The sequence below is a fragment of the Scyliorhinus torazame genome, chromosome 13 (genome assembly GCF_047496885.1).
Source record: "Scyliorhinus torazame isolate Kashiwa2021f chromosome 13, sScyTor2.1, whole genome shotgun sequence".
Taxonomy (NCBI): Eukaryota; Metazoa; Chordata; class Chondrichthyes; order Carcharhiniformes; family Scyliorhinidae; genus Scyliorhinus; species Scyliorhinus torazame.
Window position 1 is genome coordinate 195107556 of NC_092719.1, and position 16497 is coordinate 195124052.

Sequence of the window (16497 nt, forward strand, 5' to 3'; positions counted from 1 at the left end):
TGATAGAACTAGATTGTGGCCACACTGAAAAATTATTTCAATTGCGTGGGTTGGAAACGTTGCCTCAGAGAAAAACCGTCCAGATATATTGTCGCGACAATTGCTCGGATTTATCTGGGGTTTTTTAATGCCTCTCGCAAGTGACAACATGGACCCAGAATACATGGATAGGAAATGATTAATAGTGATAGGTTAGATAAACAAACCATCTTTTCCATTCGGGCTTTTCCATATGTTTGTATGTTTCAAGGTCGCATCTTTCTATTCAGGTGGCTGTTCAGGATTGCACAGTGTAATTGAAAAGCAGTGGCTTTTGCTTTCTTACATAACATCAGTCACTGGACTTCAAACTTAAATTGTTCTGTGAAGCCCTTGACAATGTTTTGATGCGATCTGTATGAAAATGTATGAATAACATAAAAACTGCAATTCCAGAGTTTCACTGTCTTTATTAAACTGGCCAAATGTTGTGGCTATGTTGAGTCAAATAAAGAGGAAACAACGTAGTCAGTGTAAGTTCCATCAATAAATCCTTTTCCATTGTTGTGAACAAACCAACATGAAATATTGGACACCTGCTTCGGATCCAGTCGATAATCTTTCTGCCATCCTCTAATAAGAAAAATACAAGTAAAACATTATCATTTCTAAAAATATCATTTAAAATATTCTGAGATATGTAGGTTTACCCATAATTGAAACCTTTACCTTGTTACTATGAGATTGCGACCCTTTACAACCATTGTAGCATCTGTTTTTTCTGGGTCTGATCCAGGGCGAATGTTATAGACCTTATAATCAAGATCATGGTAAAATTGACCTGTGTGAATATCAAATAAAATCAGCTCCTGCTAAAAATTTGAATTTCACAAATACATCACGGCCAGGATTTTTAGAATGGTAGGGTTTCCCTTCCCACCTTCTGAAGAGTGGGTGAAGAAGATTTCCCCACTGTTACCTCCAGCCTTGCAGCTATTTAACCCTCGAACAAGCTTTAATTGGTTGGAAGTGGGCCTTCCACCCCTCACCGGGAGGAAGCCCCACCTCAGAGAGCTAACAGCCAATCTAGTTGGACTATAATCTCGCTCATCCCTGCAGTGCCAGAAGCTGCAGTAATCAGAACTGGGATTGCAAGCGGTCCCAGGGTTTAAATCCTAACAGTACAGGAAGAGGTAAATGTAGGGGTCTCAGGGTAAGGAGGAGAAGTGAGGCCCAGGGGAGTGGTCAGAGGAGAGCAGGAGGTATTGGTGGAGAGGCTAGAGTGGGGATGGGGGGGGTAAGAGGACCACAGGCACTGCACCTTGGGGGTGGGGGGAAACCCAATGTTAAAAGGTGGTTGCTGCTGGAGGCTCCCCCACCACTTCTTGCCCAAGACCTGAACATGGTTCATTTTGGGCTTCCCTCCTGTCCCTGAACTCCTCCTGCCAGCCTCAAAATTGAGGCTGGGTGAGAAAGGATCCTTATGAGTGTTCAATAATTGGCCATTTAGGGCCTCAACTGGGGTAAGGGTGGGCAGGCCTATCTAGATTTTGCCTGTGCAAGGGTAAAGTGTGGCATGGTTACAATGTGCCCAGTGGGAAGGCCATCCACTACATTTTACAGTCACCCCACCTACTAACACGCCCGTGGAAAGAAGGTAATATTCTGTCTCACAGTACAATAAGAAATGTGAAATACACGCACTACAAAATGCAAACTGAGTTCCAGCTGGTATAAATCTTTGTTAAGTATTAGCAATTATCTCTGAATAAGAAGGTCATGGGTTCAAGACCCAATCCTGAGATCTGAGCATGTAATCTTGATGGACATTTCAGTGCAGTATTGCGAGAGCTGCACTGATAAAGTGAGGGACAGAATTTTCCTTTCCAGGACTAAATCCCACATGAGGCAGGGATGGAATCTATTTACCACCATGGAGGCCAGTGGGAATTTGTGCCATATAGCATGACCCAGCGTCATGAAATATGCATTTGGGGGGGGTTTTTGCAACATTTCACATTGGCGGGGTTTGCCTTGCCATCATATCCAAGCACCATTTCTAAAAGGCGTCCAGACATCACTGATCCACCGTTGAAGATAGAAGATGGACCTCCTGAAGAAAGAAGGTGGACCTCCAGGAACATCCTGAAGCTGGAAGATATAGCTGACAGATAGCCCCCTCACCAACTGCTATACATTTCAGGGTCCACGGTCACTGGAGGCTTCCATCCCGACCTCCGGAAGCATCACCAGGCCTTCTTCAGGTAAGTACTAATATGTACATGCCACTTTGGTCCAATAGTGTATTGGACCGGTCTGATTTTCTGTTGGCGACACAGTGTGTGTGTGTGTGGGGGGGGGGGGGGGGCGATTCCAGTTGGGCCTTCATCGTCATCCCATTAGTGGGATGCAAATTGGTTTCACGCCAGCCTCTAGCAGGAATTGCAGCCTGCCATGGCAGAAGGGAGCGGATGTTCCTGCCATCATTTTCTGACAGGGTGAAACCTTATTTTTGAGCTCCTGCCACATTGTCTCCTGCACCCACCAGTAAACCCACTGCAGGGGAAATGCCATCCTTTTAGATTATATGTTAAACTGAGATCATATGCTCATTTCTATTTGTTCATGGAACATGGGCATTGCTGACAAGTCAGCATTTGTTTCCCAACCCTAATTGCTCTTGAGAAGGTAGTGATGAGCCACCTCCTTGAATTGCTACAGTTTATATGGTGTAGAAAAACACCCACAGTGTTGTAAGGAAGGAAGATCCTGGATTTTGACAGCAATGGCAAAGGAGGGGTGATACAGTCCCAAGTCAGAATGGTGTGTGGCTTGGATCGGGATCTTGCAGGTGCTGATGATCTCTGGCATCTGCTGCCTTTGGTCTTCTAGGTGATAGAGGCCTCGGGTTGCTGTTGAATGAGTCTTGTCGAGTTGCAACAATGCATCGTGTCTTTGGTACATGCTGCTGTCACTGTGAGCCAATGATGGAGAGCATGAATGTTTAAGGTGGTAGAAGGGCTGTCAATCAAGCGGGCTGCTTTGTCCTGGATGGTATCAAGCTTCTGGAGTGTTGTTGGAGCTGCAGTCATCCAGGTGAGGAATATTCCTTCACACTCCTAACTTGTGCTTTGTAGATGGTGGGAATGATGGCAAGTTACTCACTGCATAACATAGAACATAGAAAAATACAGCACAGAACAGGCCCTTCGGCCCACGATGTTGTGCCGAACCTTTGTCCTAGATTAATCATAGATTATTATTGAATTTACAGTGCAGAAGGAGGCCATTCGGCCCATTGAGTCTGCACCGGCTCTTGGAAAGAGCACCCTACCCATAGTCAACACCTCCACCCAACACTAAGGGCAATTTTGGACACTAAGGGCAATTTATCATGGCCAATCCATCTAACCTGCACATCTTTGGACTGTGGGAGGAAACCAGAGCACCCGGAGGAAACCCACGCAGACACGGGGAGAATGTGCAGACTCCACACAGACAGTGACCCAAGCCGGAATCAAACCTGGGACCCTGGAGCTGTGAAGCAATTGTGCTATCCACAATGCTACCGTGCTGCCCTTAAGAACAAATAAATCTACACTATATAATTTTACCGTAATCCATGTACCTATCCAATAGCTGCTTGAAGGTCCCTAATGTTTCCGACTCAACTACTTCCACAGGTAGTGCATTCCATGCCCCCACTACTCTCTGGGTAAAGAACCTACCTCTGACATCCCCCAGCCTCTGATCAATTCATCTAGCGTCAGTATTTATATGGCTGGTTCAGTTAATTTTCTGGACAATGGTAGCACCCAGGATATGGACAGTGGGGGATTCAGCGATGGTGATGCTATTTTAAATCAGGGGGAGAGGATTAATGGTCTGTAATGGTCGCCTCCAGAAACCTGTGTGGTGTGAATGTCGCTTGCCATTTATTAGATGGCACTATTCAAAGAAGAACAGGGCAAGTCCACCCAGTGTCCTGTATAATATTTATCCACAATAAATATCAATAAAACAGCCATTTATGTAATTTCCATTTGTGGGATGTTGCTCTGTGCATATCTCTACGACCTTTCCCTGTATTACAACAATGACTAGGTTTCAAAAGTAGTTAATTGGTTATGAAGTGCTTTGGGCATCCTGCGATGCTGCATAAATGCAAAACCAGTGTAGGTAATAAAATGAATACTCTACATACCAAGTAGTCCATGGGTCCTATTTGAGAGCCTGTGGCTGTCGAGTGTATAAAATCCCAGAAAGTCTCTGTGCAGAGGGTGATGTTTCCAGACCCGATGCAATACAATAACAAACGTCGCACCATCGCCCATCGTTACTGTGAGGTTTTTTTCTTGCATCATGGAGACTGAGAAGCTAGGTAGAGATTATTTTTACGTGTTCAATTCTAATCAACTCTTTATAAAAGCAAAGTAAAAATGAATGATTACAAGAATATAATCTCGAGCAGTTTGTCATCAGAGGTTTTAGATGAAATTACGTATATTGAAATTATGATGGTGTTATTTTCCGATACATGTGCTGCATTTCGCTCTCGCTAGTACTGGACCATTTGAGGTCATTGCCGCTGAAATATAAACTCATGATGTCGTCACTTTAAGACGACAGGAATTCAATCTCCCAATTCACCCAAAAAAATGACAAAGTGCCATTTTAAGTGGGTTGGCGTAGTGTTTCCCACTGGCCTTTATGGCTTTTTTGGTGCGAGCAAGTCCTGGTGCAATGCAGACTCACACTTAGTCATTTTTTTTGGATTGGAGTTTCTCACCGGTCAACCCCACACTGCAATGGGGAACTAAACTCACCACCAGACCAGCTCTTCAGAGATCAGGGTGCCATTTTGAAAGGGTGCTCCAATCTCAAAGAGAGCTTGAGGGCACCCCACACTCCCTAGCCATAGACAATGTGACAGCCCCCCCCCCCCCCCGACATGGGCAACACCCCCAACCCTCGAAGCCCGAGGGGCAACCTTCCCCCATCAGTAAAAGCTAGCGAGAGCCCCACCCTCCACCACCCAGGCATTAGGGTGGCCGTGCCCCACACCCACCCATCCTTGTGGGCATCAGGGCAACACCCCCCTCCCCACCCCTCAAGTGAGCCTACATCGCTATGGGGTCACTGAGGGCCCCCCATCTTTAGGGCACCCATTTTCAGTGCCACCCCTTTCAGGATCCTCCTTTATCCCCCTACCCCACCCGTCATACCCACCCTTCACCCCTCTTTCATGGACATGATCCTCAGGCCCCACCCCTTGGCACTACCTGACCTCGGCAGTGCCAACCTGGCACCCTAGCACAGCCCTACATTCTGCCAGTGCCAACCTGGCACCCTGTCCTGCCCGTGACCATCCAGGGGGCTCCAATGGTCTTTGTGCCCCCAGAGTGGTCTTCGCTCCGGTTATCCGCTTGTGAAGACCAGCACTAATGTCTGCCCAGGTGAGGCCTCGCCAGTGTTGCCGGTAACTCCCCGGCGCAAGGAGAATGCGACCTCAAATAGGCCACGCATAATTAGATGAGTCTATTGGCTCATTTAAGCATGATTATCTGGATCATGCCCAACAAGGGTGTGATCCAGATCGCGCCGGGCGCCATGGGTAGGGTGACCCGCGCGTGCTTTGCACCAGCTCGAAGACCGTTTTGAGTTTCTCCTGCTATTTATTCTGAAATGCAAACAACTGGAAGTTTATTATTGCAGCCGATACCTCTCATATGTTAATGTTGCTGTGGTTGACCAGGGGAGAATAATGTTTTCTTCACTGTAATAAATGGTGATCATTTCAGTTGTCACTGTTATTTTCATGTTTGTTTTCCTGTTTTCAAGCCCAAACTTTCCAAAATACGTATTTAATTTCTGGTTGTTTTCTGTTTTCTTGTCTCCTATTAATTGTCCATTTACTTTTATGCCTATTGTTTTTGAACAAAATACATTGAAAATGACTTAAAAACAATAAAACCACAAGTACAGATAAAACATTTGGTGAATGATTAATAATTATTAATAGGCTAAATTTATGGTATTATTTAGACTGCATCGCCTGACAAGTCGATGACAGGGGGAAAAGTCAGATGGGGGAATGAAACAGGATGGAAACAGTATGGAAAATAGTAAAGATACAAAGCATAAGTGCATAAAGTGGGAAATGGGGAAATAAGCTGGGAGGATAAGCATGGGAATTGTTGCCCATCCCTATTTGTCCTTGAACTGAGTGGCATTTTAAGAATCAACCACATTGCTGTGGATCTGTACCCACATGGTCCACCCACTTCGACGCTACCACCAAGAAAGCACAACAGCGCCGATACTTCTTCAGGAAACTAAGGAAATTCGGCATGTCCTCATTGACTCTTACCAACTTTTACAGATGCACCATAGAAAGCATCCTATCTGGTTGCATCACAGCCTGACATGGCAACTGCTCGGCCCTAGACCGCAAAAAACTTCAGAGAGTCGTGAACACAGCCCAGTCCATCACACAAACCATTGACTCTATCTACACCTCCGGCTGCCTTGGGAAAGCGGGCAGCAGAATCAAAGACCCCTCCCACCAGGCTTACTCACTCTTCCAACTTCTTCCACCATGCAGGAGAGACAAAAGTCTGAGAACACGTCCGAACAGATTCAAAAATAGCTTCTTCCCCGCTGTTACCAGGCTCCTAAACGACCTTCTTATGGACTGACCTGATTAATACTACATCCGATTTACATTGTGGACCTTGTGTTGCCCTATTATGTATTTTCTTTTATTTTCATGTACTAAATGACCTGTTGAGCTGCTCGCAGAAAAATACTTTTCACTGCACCTCGGTACACATGACAATAAATAAATCGAATCCCATGAAGGGCACACCAGGTAAGGACAACAGACTTCCTTCTCTAAAAGACATTAGTGAAGCAGAAGGGCTTTTATGACAATCGTTTCATGGTCATCATTAGACTTTTAATTCCAGATTATTTTACTGAATTCAAATTCCACCATCTGCCATGGCGGGATACGAAACTGGGTCCCCGGAGCATTACCCTGAGTGTCTGGATTACTAGTCCAGTGACAATACCATTACGCCACCACCTCCCCACATGTGATGTGATATGTGCTCATTGGTGGCTTTCTTTGTGTTGTCCAGCCAAAACAAAAGTACAGTGAGGAAACACAAATGCAGATGATGATGTGAGACAAGCTGAAAAGAAGAGAAAAACACAGAGAATGAAAAAGGAAAGAGAGGGAGAGAGAGGGGGATAAAACAGCAATGTGAAGTCAACAGAGACAGATACGAAAGAACAGAAATTCTCTCACTCCCAGCAGCAAAACTGGGAGATCAACTTGTAGTGCTGCAATTAATTGCCACCAATTCTTTGTGAATAAGTTCTGAGTCAACCTGTAATGTCACTAAAGGATGCTTCTGAATCATTATAATGGAATGTAAAAACCAGTGGCTAAATTGTACGATAAATAGATGATCATCTATAAATACATATTAGCTACAAAACAATTTGATTTTGTGTTGCACAAGAGAACTTGATAAGAAAAATATTTTACAGTGCCATGCTTTTGTGCAATAAGTAAGGACAAAAAAAATTCCACAATTTTTACTGAATAATAAAGATTCATTTTGTTTTACAGAACTTTGAAGAAACTTCTATTGTCTCACTTAAATTTTTGCAGTGATACCAGGATGTTCATATTAAATGTGGCAGAAAGTCTGACTGTTCAAGTGGAAGCAAAAAAACTTCCATGGCAGTCTTCAAACAAAAGCAAAGAATCTTTGCAGGTGCCCTGGCTATTTTTACCTCTCATTTCATTAAAGGTTTTCTCACTGTTGCGTGTGGGACATTGCTGTGTGGAAATAGGCTACTATATTAGGGCAGCACGGTAGCACAGTGGTTAGCACTGTTGCTTCATAGCACCAGGGTCCCAGGCGTGGGTCACTGTCTGTGCTGAGTCTGCACGTTCTCCTCGTGTCTGTGTGGGTTTCCTCCGGGTCCTCTGGTTTCTTCCCACAAATCCTGAAAGATGTGCTGTTAGGTAATTTGGACATTCTGAATTCTCCCTCAGTGTACCTGGACTGGCGCTGGAATGTGGTGTCGAGGAGCTTTTCACAGTAAGTTCATTGCAGTGTTAATGTAAGCCTACTTGTGACAATAAACATTTTTATCATTTGCCTAAATTAGTGACTACATCAAAAAATCAAATAACTGCCATGATGTACTTTGCAACATCATTGGATGCGAAAGTATGAGGAAAATAAAGATAGTTTTAAGAGATTTATGTTTGTATTGGTAAACTTTAGAAATGAAGGTCAGAATTCTCCAGCCTTTGGGATTCTCTTTTTCCATCGGCAGCGCACCCCTGCCCAAGTGTTTCCCAGCGGTGTGGGGCGGCTTCAATGGGAAATCCCATTGACAAGCAGGGAGAGTATAGAATCCCGCCACCAGTGAATGGCACACTGCCAAGAAACACATGGCTACGGGACTGGAGAATCAAGCCCAAGGTATAGTTGTAAGTGATTTTAATGTTTCTGTACCTGCAAGGGTAAAACCTATAGTTAGATTCCAGCTGTGTTTCTATTGTGCTTAAAGAGTGCTATGGTGTGAAAAATAAATCAAAAGCATAAGCATGTGGCCATTGCTTAGCAGCTGGAGGCCCTAGCAAGATAAAACAAATTTAATTTTGAATTTAGATAATTTGAGAGCAGTTGCAGCGAGATCATTGAGGAGTGAATAGCCCTCAATTATGCCAGGAGAAGCTGGAGAGGGCAAGGGAGTTGAAAGTAGGCAGGCTTCCTAAGAATCAAGATACAGTCCAGATAACCAGGGAATTTGGACAGAAAGACTGCCTAACAAGTCTGGAGTTAAGTGAACAGAGATCAAGGTATTTTTCAGAGGAATTCAAATAAGAGTAAACAAAGCGTTCTGAGTTAAAGAGACAATTGTAGCAACCAGATTTAAAGTGGGACATTGGCCTTCAAAGATAAAATAAATGTCTGATGCCATTTTAATATATCTTGGAAATCGACAGTTAAAGCAATTGTCAGCAGTTTGCACAGCAGTCAACACAAAGAAATCCTAAAGGAGTTGGTGTAAAATCCAAGACTGGATTTACTATGAAAAGTGGAGCAGAAAAATTACAGGCCCTTGAGCCAGGATTCCATTCTGGCATCTTCCAGTCCAGTTACTGGAATCTTAGCAAAAGGCACTACATAAATGTGCGCTAGTTATTTTCATTATTATGAAAAATGCAATACTATCTTATTGTTGTGTCCTGTTCTAGTGCTCAACTTAAAAACAACACCATAATGGATATATGAAGTAATATATTACCTGTGTATGGATCTAAGACAAGATTTACTATCGAACCTGGTTTTCCACCAATGTTGAAACAGATGGCATCAGATTGCCTTGGCAGTTGGATAATAAAGTGTGGATCTCCATCAACTTTGAAAAAATGTAAAATTAAGAAATCTTGAGTAATTGTCATAATTGAATAATATTTATATTTTAACAGAAGAACAGGTGTTACATTTGCTGATATCAGATATCAATAAACACCATGCAATGAAAAAGTAGTAAACTTTATTCGATTTGTTACATTAACTACATAAAACATTGTTTCGTGTTCATTTTTCTCATAAACATTTAAATGATGTTCGCAAACTAATTTTCATTTTTAAATATTCCCGTAAGGATTTTTCAATGCATACTATTTGATTTCCTGTCACCGCACAAGTATTTTTAAATCTGTCTGCAGTCAATGGCCTTGCCACCAAACAAAGATTCAAACCATTCTGAATATAGATATATTTTATCCTACATGATCCTCTGCAGGGTGAATTTTCAGCTTAAGGGAGAAGGATTGAAAACATTTGATGGGGAAATATTTGGGTGAGTGGAATGATAAAATGTAAAAAATCTGAATCATGACCACAACTTCTGGTTTCAATGGAGATGGGATGGTGGATTGCTGGGTTGTCAATGTGAGCATTGTAATGAGGCTGATTGCCTCATACTTTATCACAATTTTAAATTTAACCCAGTTGGCAGAGCTTTTTGGCCATTGGGAAACCTGGCAGCCAAAGGGAGATGAGGACTGCAGAATCTAGGCGATAAGTGCCCTTTCTTTTTACTTGCTAGATCCAGTTTACCTGTTTTACTGACCATCCCCACCTTGATCAGATGCACCCACCCTCTACTCTACCTCCTCCACAAGGCCACCGTACTCTTCAAATCTCTGCACCAATTCCGTGGACTTTTTGGATCCTTTCCATAAGGCCTTTGAGATTCCCCACCCAACCCTGGCCATTGATCATCTTTCTGGTCTCCAATCTCGTCTCTACTCTGGCCTCTGATCTACCTTACTCAAAGCCTTTCTGGACATTTATTTTACATTTACATCTATCCTTCGAACTTCTGCCCCTGGCATCCATCCCTCCACCTTTCCAATCACTTCCTCTTCCAATCCAGTCTTTGGCCAGGCACTAAAGACATCCCCTTTTTGACAGACAACCTCTCAATCTGGAAGGCTGCGCCTGCAAAACAGATATTAATTTTTAATCATGTCCTGCCAGCTTTAGGACGCCCACTCTTCCAGGATTCCAGACCTCAAAGCAATCCACTCCTCCCTCCCCATCTCTCAATTAACATCCAGTCCAGAATATCTGAACAGCGAAGTAACATGTCTACCCTTCTCTAGCCCAAACATAATTTATAAAGGGGAGGGAAGACATAGTGGGAATTATTAGAAGTGGTCAGAAATGTGAATGTCGTCAAAAAATTAAGCTTTTAAATAAATTTGGAAATAACTTGGTGTGCACTGTCTAATTATCTATTTGATAGAAAGAAACATGACCAACTTACCACTAATTATTTTCCGGGCAGCTGCTTAGAAATAAACAGAAAATTTATGTTGTTCAATAAAATTACATTGAGTGAATTAGGTATTGCACATTTTCAGTGAATTATGAAGCAGAAATCTAATTATGAGACTCAGATAGCAAAGATAATCACTCAAATTTCACTTTCTTCATTCAAGTTGATTACTTAAACTCATTAAATGAAAGTACTATTTTAGAAAAAATATCAAGCTTCAATTTTGTGGTAATGGTAATGAGGTAGCAGCATTATTTCAAAATCATTTTCTTAATGTAGCGCTGTTGCTGTGATTTGTTACTCTTTAAAGGCTGCCATGAGACATTAGGACCCTAAAAGATTATTTTCTTAACATAAAAACCCCAATGTTGTACTTCATTTGATTTTTTTTCAATTTAGAGTACCCAATTCATTTTTTCCAATTAAGGGGCAATTTAGCGTGGCCAATCCACCTACCCTGCACATCTTTGGGTTGTGGGGGCGAAACCCACGCAAACACAGGGAGAATGTGTAAACTCCACATGGACAGTGACCCAGAGCCGGGATCGAACCTGGGACCTCGGCGCCGTGAGGCAGCAATGTGTCACCGTTGTACTTCATTTGTGATATGGGACTGGAACTGAGAGGTGATAACTGACAGGAAAGACTGAAGAGGCTGGGACACACTTCTCTCAAAAAGGTAATGCCGAGATGGTGACCCAAAAAAAATATTTACACAAATGAAAGGGTGTGATAGGGTAAACATGGACAAAATGTTTCCTCTTGTGGGGGAAGGCCAAAAATAGAGGCTGTATGGTAGTCACTAATAAATCCATTAGGGAATTAGGAAGAATCATCTTTACCAAAGGTGTGGTTAGAATGTTAAATGTGCTTTCATTTGTGTAAATATTTTTGGGGGGTCACCATCGCAGTACCTTTTTGAGAGAAGTGTGCCCAGCCTCTTCAGTCTTTCCTGTCAGTTATCACCTCTCAGTTCCAGTGCCATATCACAAATGAAGTACAACGGGCATTCAGCTATTAAGTAAAAGATGGTTACTTTGAGACTAGCCAAGGGTGTAAACCATTAACTAGCCCTTTATTTGCCAACAAATGGAATCCAGATCTATTAGAAATGCATAATGGGAATACCATGGATAGGAGGGCAACTTAGGCCAACAGTTTGTTTCTGCTTGCAACTGTTAACTGTGTATAATACCAACTCTAGGGCATCTCAGAATCGCTTAGTGCTGGCATAATGTTATAATGAGTTATCAATTGGGTGTATGCTTAATTTGGAGCCACGAATCAATTAGACTTTTCAAGGAGTTCATACGGGACTATTCATTATAACTATTAACATATTTACAAATATAAAGTATGATCTTAGAACATAATTTTCTAACTGCTTAGTGCTGTAAGCCAGTTAACAAAATTTTGTCTCATGAATAAGCCTGTTGACACTCTGAGGAAATACTGGAATTAAGTACATTTTTATGCAAGTCAGTGTATAATACATGCCTAAAATGGATTATGTAATGTTCCAATTAAAACAAGCTGTTGTTATTCAATTTACCCATATTAAAACTATTAGAATTAAATTCTACATTTAGAAATATTATAACATTTTGCAAGCATCCATTTCTGTATGCAACCTGACAAGTATCTGTGACCAGAACTTCAAGCTGTATTTTACAGAAATTGTGTCTAACTGCAAGTTTGTTTATCAGCAGGGTTACTGTGTTTTGGAGAATGATTAGCAACTGGTCAAATTCAATCATTAATCCATCAACATATTTGTTAATGTTGCATCAGTGTGTGTCAACAAATCAAACTAGAGCTATGCTGAAGGCCATCGAGCAACTTTTCCTAAATAGTGGCTACACAAAGTGTTGGGCAATTCCAAAGCACAAACATGAATAAAATGTTTCACTGAAGATAAACTTGATCTTTGGAAGAAAAATCAACATCACCATCAAAACCCAACAAATATATTTGAATTTACAGAGTGAAAGGGAATAAGCACAAGAAATGATGTGTAATAATGTGCGAAAAACAAGTCTACTTGATTGATGAGCATGGAGATTGTATCAGTCAGAAAGATTGATTGTTCTCAACATACACCATGGCTCAACTGAAGATCTATGACAACCATCATGTCCCCTCCAACAACGCTATGGGTGCCCTCAGCTGATTAGCTAAGGAATGCTGTACGCCACGCTGTGTGCCTTCTTGAGAAGGATACCCCCACCTGAACCCAAGCATGTGCTGGGAGGCTGTGATTACACTCTATCCTGATGTCACATAGTCCAATATCTGATTCAATGCTAAACTACTTTATTTGTACCACTCCACTCCACTCCACGCCTTTTCCCCTACCTGCTCCCAGGTCGTGGTTTATATCCTGTGGGGGGTTCCTCCAATTGGGAGGAAGCTCCACCCCCTAATCACCTGGGGAATTTGTGTTCAAAGGTGTAGGAGGGGAATCTGATACAATGTAGCATCTGAAACTTAGGGGTCGTAACAAATCCAATCCAGCCAACCACCTTCAATCTATTCTCAATCAAGGGCAGCACGGTGGCGCAGTGGTTAGCACCGGGACTACGGCGCTGAAGACCCGGGTTCGAATCTTGGCCCTGGGTCACTGTCCGTGTGGAGTTTGCATATTCTCCCCGTGTCTGCGTGGGTTTCACCCCCACAACCCAAAGATGTGCTGATTAGGTGGATTGGCCACACTAAATTGCCACTTAATTGGGAAAAAAAAAATTGGGTACTCTACATTTTTTATTTAAAAAAAAAATCTATTCTCAATCATCAACAAAGTAATGGGATGTGCGATAAAGCAACACTTACTCAGCAATAACTCGCAAACGGTTAGAAATGTAAATGAATTCCTGACTAGCTCTTTTTATTTAATTTTTGAAGTAGAATGTCTGACCATCCTTTTGATAGCATTTCCATGCAGATGATTACAATGGGATATGATTAAAATTTAGTTAATTCCATATTTTCTGCGTGGTGTTCTGAACAAATGTTTCTTTGATCTATGTTACATGTACAAACTGATGTTTGAACTTGGAGGTTTTTTAAGAGATGGTGATGTTGATCTGAGATATAGAAAGCTGTTTGAAAGGTGAAACGTAGTGATTCTGAACTAATGGCAACAAAAGAGGTAAATACCTGGGGCGTAATTCACCCCAAAAATGAAGAAGTGTCATTTTGGCCGGCTTTTTTGATGTGATCCAGACTGGTATTCCCCCACATGTAACCATTTTTTTGAAGCTCGAGAAACTTCTAACCGGTAAATCCCACGCTTGGAATTTTTTCTGTGGTGGGGAACAAAACATGCTGACAAGGCTGGCTCCTCAGAGATAAGGGCACTCTTTTTAAAGGATGCCCCAATCTCAAAGTGAGGTTGAGGGTCCCCACACCCACCTACCCACAGACATTGCAACCCCCCGCAGACATGGGCAACACCCCAATTCCCGACCCCCGAGGGATAACTTCACTCCCCATTACTAACAGTGAGGCTCACCCCCATCATCAAGGCAAATCCATACATCCTTGAGGACACTGGGGCATTGCCCACCCCTCCAAGCCCCCCCTACCTTTAGGGTCACCCCCTTTTAGTCCCCTCCTTTCAAGCTCTCCTTTACCTCCTCACCCTTCATACCCCCTTCACCCCTCCTTTCATTGGCATGGCCCCCCAGACCCTGCTCCTTGGCAGTGCCCCTGGAACCCGAACACTACCAACATAGCATCCAGGCACTGCTGACCTGGTACCCCTGCAGTGTCACCCTGGCACTGTCAGGGTGCTAGGTTGGCACTGCCCAAGTGCAAGGGACACTGCCAGGGCACTGCTCTGTCCTGTCCACGACCACCCGGGGGGCTCAATAGCCTCCGAGCCCCCCCGCGTGGCCATCATGCCTGATTTCTGCTTATGGAGGCCAGTTCTAATCTGCACCTGAGTGAGGCCTCGCCAGTGTGACCGATGACTCACGGACGCCAGGAGAATGCAGGTCCAAATGGGCTGTGCATATTTAGATGTACCTAATGGCTCATTTAAATATGATTAGCTGTCCACATTCAATGAGGGCACATACAGCTGATGGGTTGGCTGGGGCCAGAGGGCCGAGGGCACCCGGGGGGTGCCCGGGGGGGGGTGTCACCTATATGACCCAGGGCACCAGGTTTAAAGCGGGCTGTCAGTGGCAGGCGCAACTGCATGGCTGCCTTGCCGGCTGCGGTAATGGTGTTGCGTACCTGTCCACCCAACCCCACAGCCCACCTCCTGGACATCCCTCACTACTCCACCCAGCCCTGGCAGAAGCACCCGGCCAGCGGCACGGCTTTCGGCAAAGTATGGCGGTGCTGGACACTGTCCGTACACTCCCTCTCTCTCTCAGCAGCCATCATGCCAGGTTCACGCTTTGTGAGAGCACACGGGAATTCGACCCATCGGAGGTGGAGAATCACGGCTGGGCCCATTAGTGACATGCGAACAGTGTTTCAACTATCCACGGCCTGCATCGCATTGATGCCTTTTTCAAGGAGGCAGAGTATCGTGATTCGGTGGCAAACCGGTGCTTGCCGCAATTTCGGCGTCGGGAGCTCGTCCCGCCCAATCGCACGCCCCGATTTCAGCATTGGCTAATGGAGAAACCTGCCCTTGTCTGTTTGTTTTATGACTTTCAATTTTGATCTTTTTCACATTAGTATATACCAACATTGTGAAAATACTCAATTTCGTATATGGGACGGGACACTCTGGTCTGCCACCACCACAGGCCGCCACAATACCTGTTGGCTGGGCTGGGCTGCCGGCAGGAAAAGTGAATCTCAATGACTGGGGAATTCCAGCCATAATCTGGATTTAGGAAATAAATGAACATTATAAATATTTTCAGAGGAATAAAGACAACATTTTATATACTTCAAATTGAAAGTTTAGGTTGAATATTTCTGTAATTAAATGCTCAAGTAACATGGAAGGCAAAGAATCATCCAGACTCGAAACCTTAGCTCTGCTCTCTCCACAGATGCTGTCAGTTCTGCTGAAATCTTCCATCATTCTCTGTTTTGTTTCAGATGCCAGCATCTGCAGTATTTTATATTTCTGGAAGAATTAATATTGCTTTTCACAGATTTACATGCTTGGCTGCATTTCTTATTTGAAAATTAACTCTTACCAGATGATATAAAACTAAATCTAGGATTCAATTCTCGTGCGTTTGAGAGACGTTGTGACGTAGAGGAATCATGTAACGTGCGGGAACTTTCTGATCGAGCAAAACCTTGTAAACGAGGGGAATGTCTTCCACTCTGCTCTGTCTGGGGTTTGGCTGGAACAGAAAAACATTTGTTAGTCCTCTGTCATGGGCCAGGGTTTAGAGAACCCCAAAGAGTATTTGGAGTTCACCTGACCCACAACTTTTAATAGATTGTGGTATGGGGAGCACACAGCCCACTCTACAGGTGTGGTACAGCAGTAATGGAAAAGTAACATGGAAGGCAAAGAATCATCCAGACTCGAAACCTTAGCTCTGCTCTCTCCACAGATGCTGTCAGTTCTGCTGAAATCTTCCATCATTCTCTGTTTTGTTTCAGATGCCAGCATCTGCAGTATTTTATATTTCTGAAAGAATTAATATTGCTTTTCAC

At 43.3% G+C, this 16497-nt stretch overlaps 1 protein-coding gene across 5 annotated transcripts in view; it reads right to left on the minus strand.

The window, feature by feature from the left end:
• Positions 1-429: 429 nt before the first annotated feature.
• The window catches only part of LOC140388482 (inter-alpha-trypsin inhibitor heavy chain H3-like), a 66001-nt gene continuing 49933 nt past the window's right edge, over positions 430-16497 (minus strand). For 2 of the 5 annotated variants that reach the window (XM_072472750.1, XM_072472753.1), the window contains 7 exons: positions 16026-16178; positions 10849-10872; positions 9316-9429; positions 5702-5903; positions 4184-4356; positions 709-820; positions 430-612 (listed from right to left, as the gene is read on the minus strand). In XM_072472750.1, the coding sequence (XP_072328851.1) occupies positions 474-612; positions 709-820; positions 4184-4356; positions 5702-5903; positions 9316-9429; positions 10849-10872; positions 16026-16178 (917 nt within the window). In that variant the 3' untranslated portion in view covers positions 430-473. The remainder of the gene's footprint in view (positions 613-708; positions 821-4183; positions 4357-5701; positions 5904-9315; positions 9430-10848; positions 10873-16025; positions 16179-16497) is intronic. The other 3 variants (XM_072472751.1, XM_072472754.1, XM_072472752.1) reach the window with 3 other exon arrangements.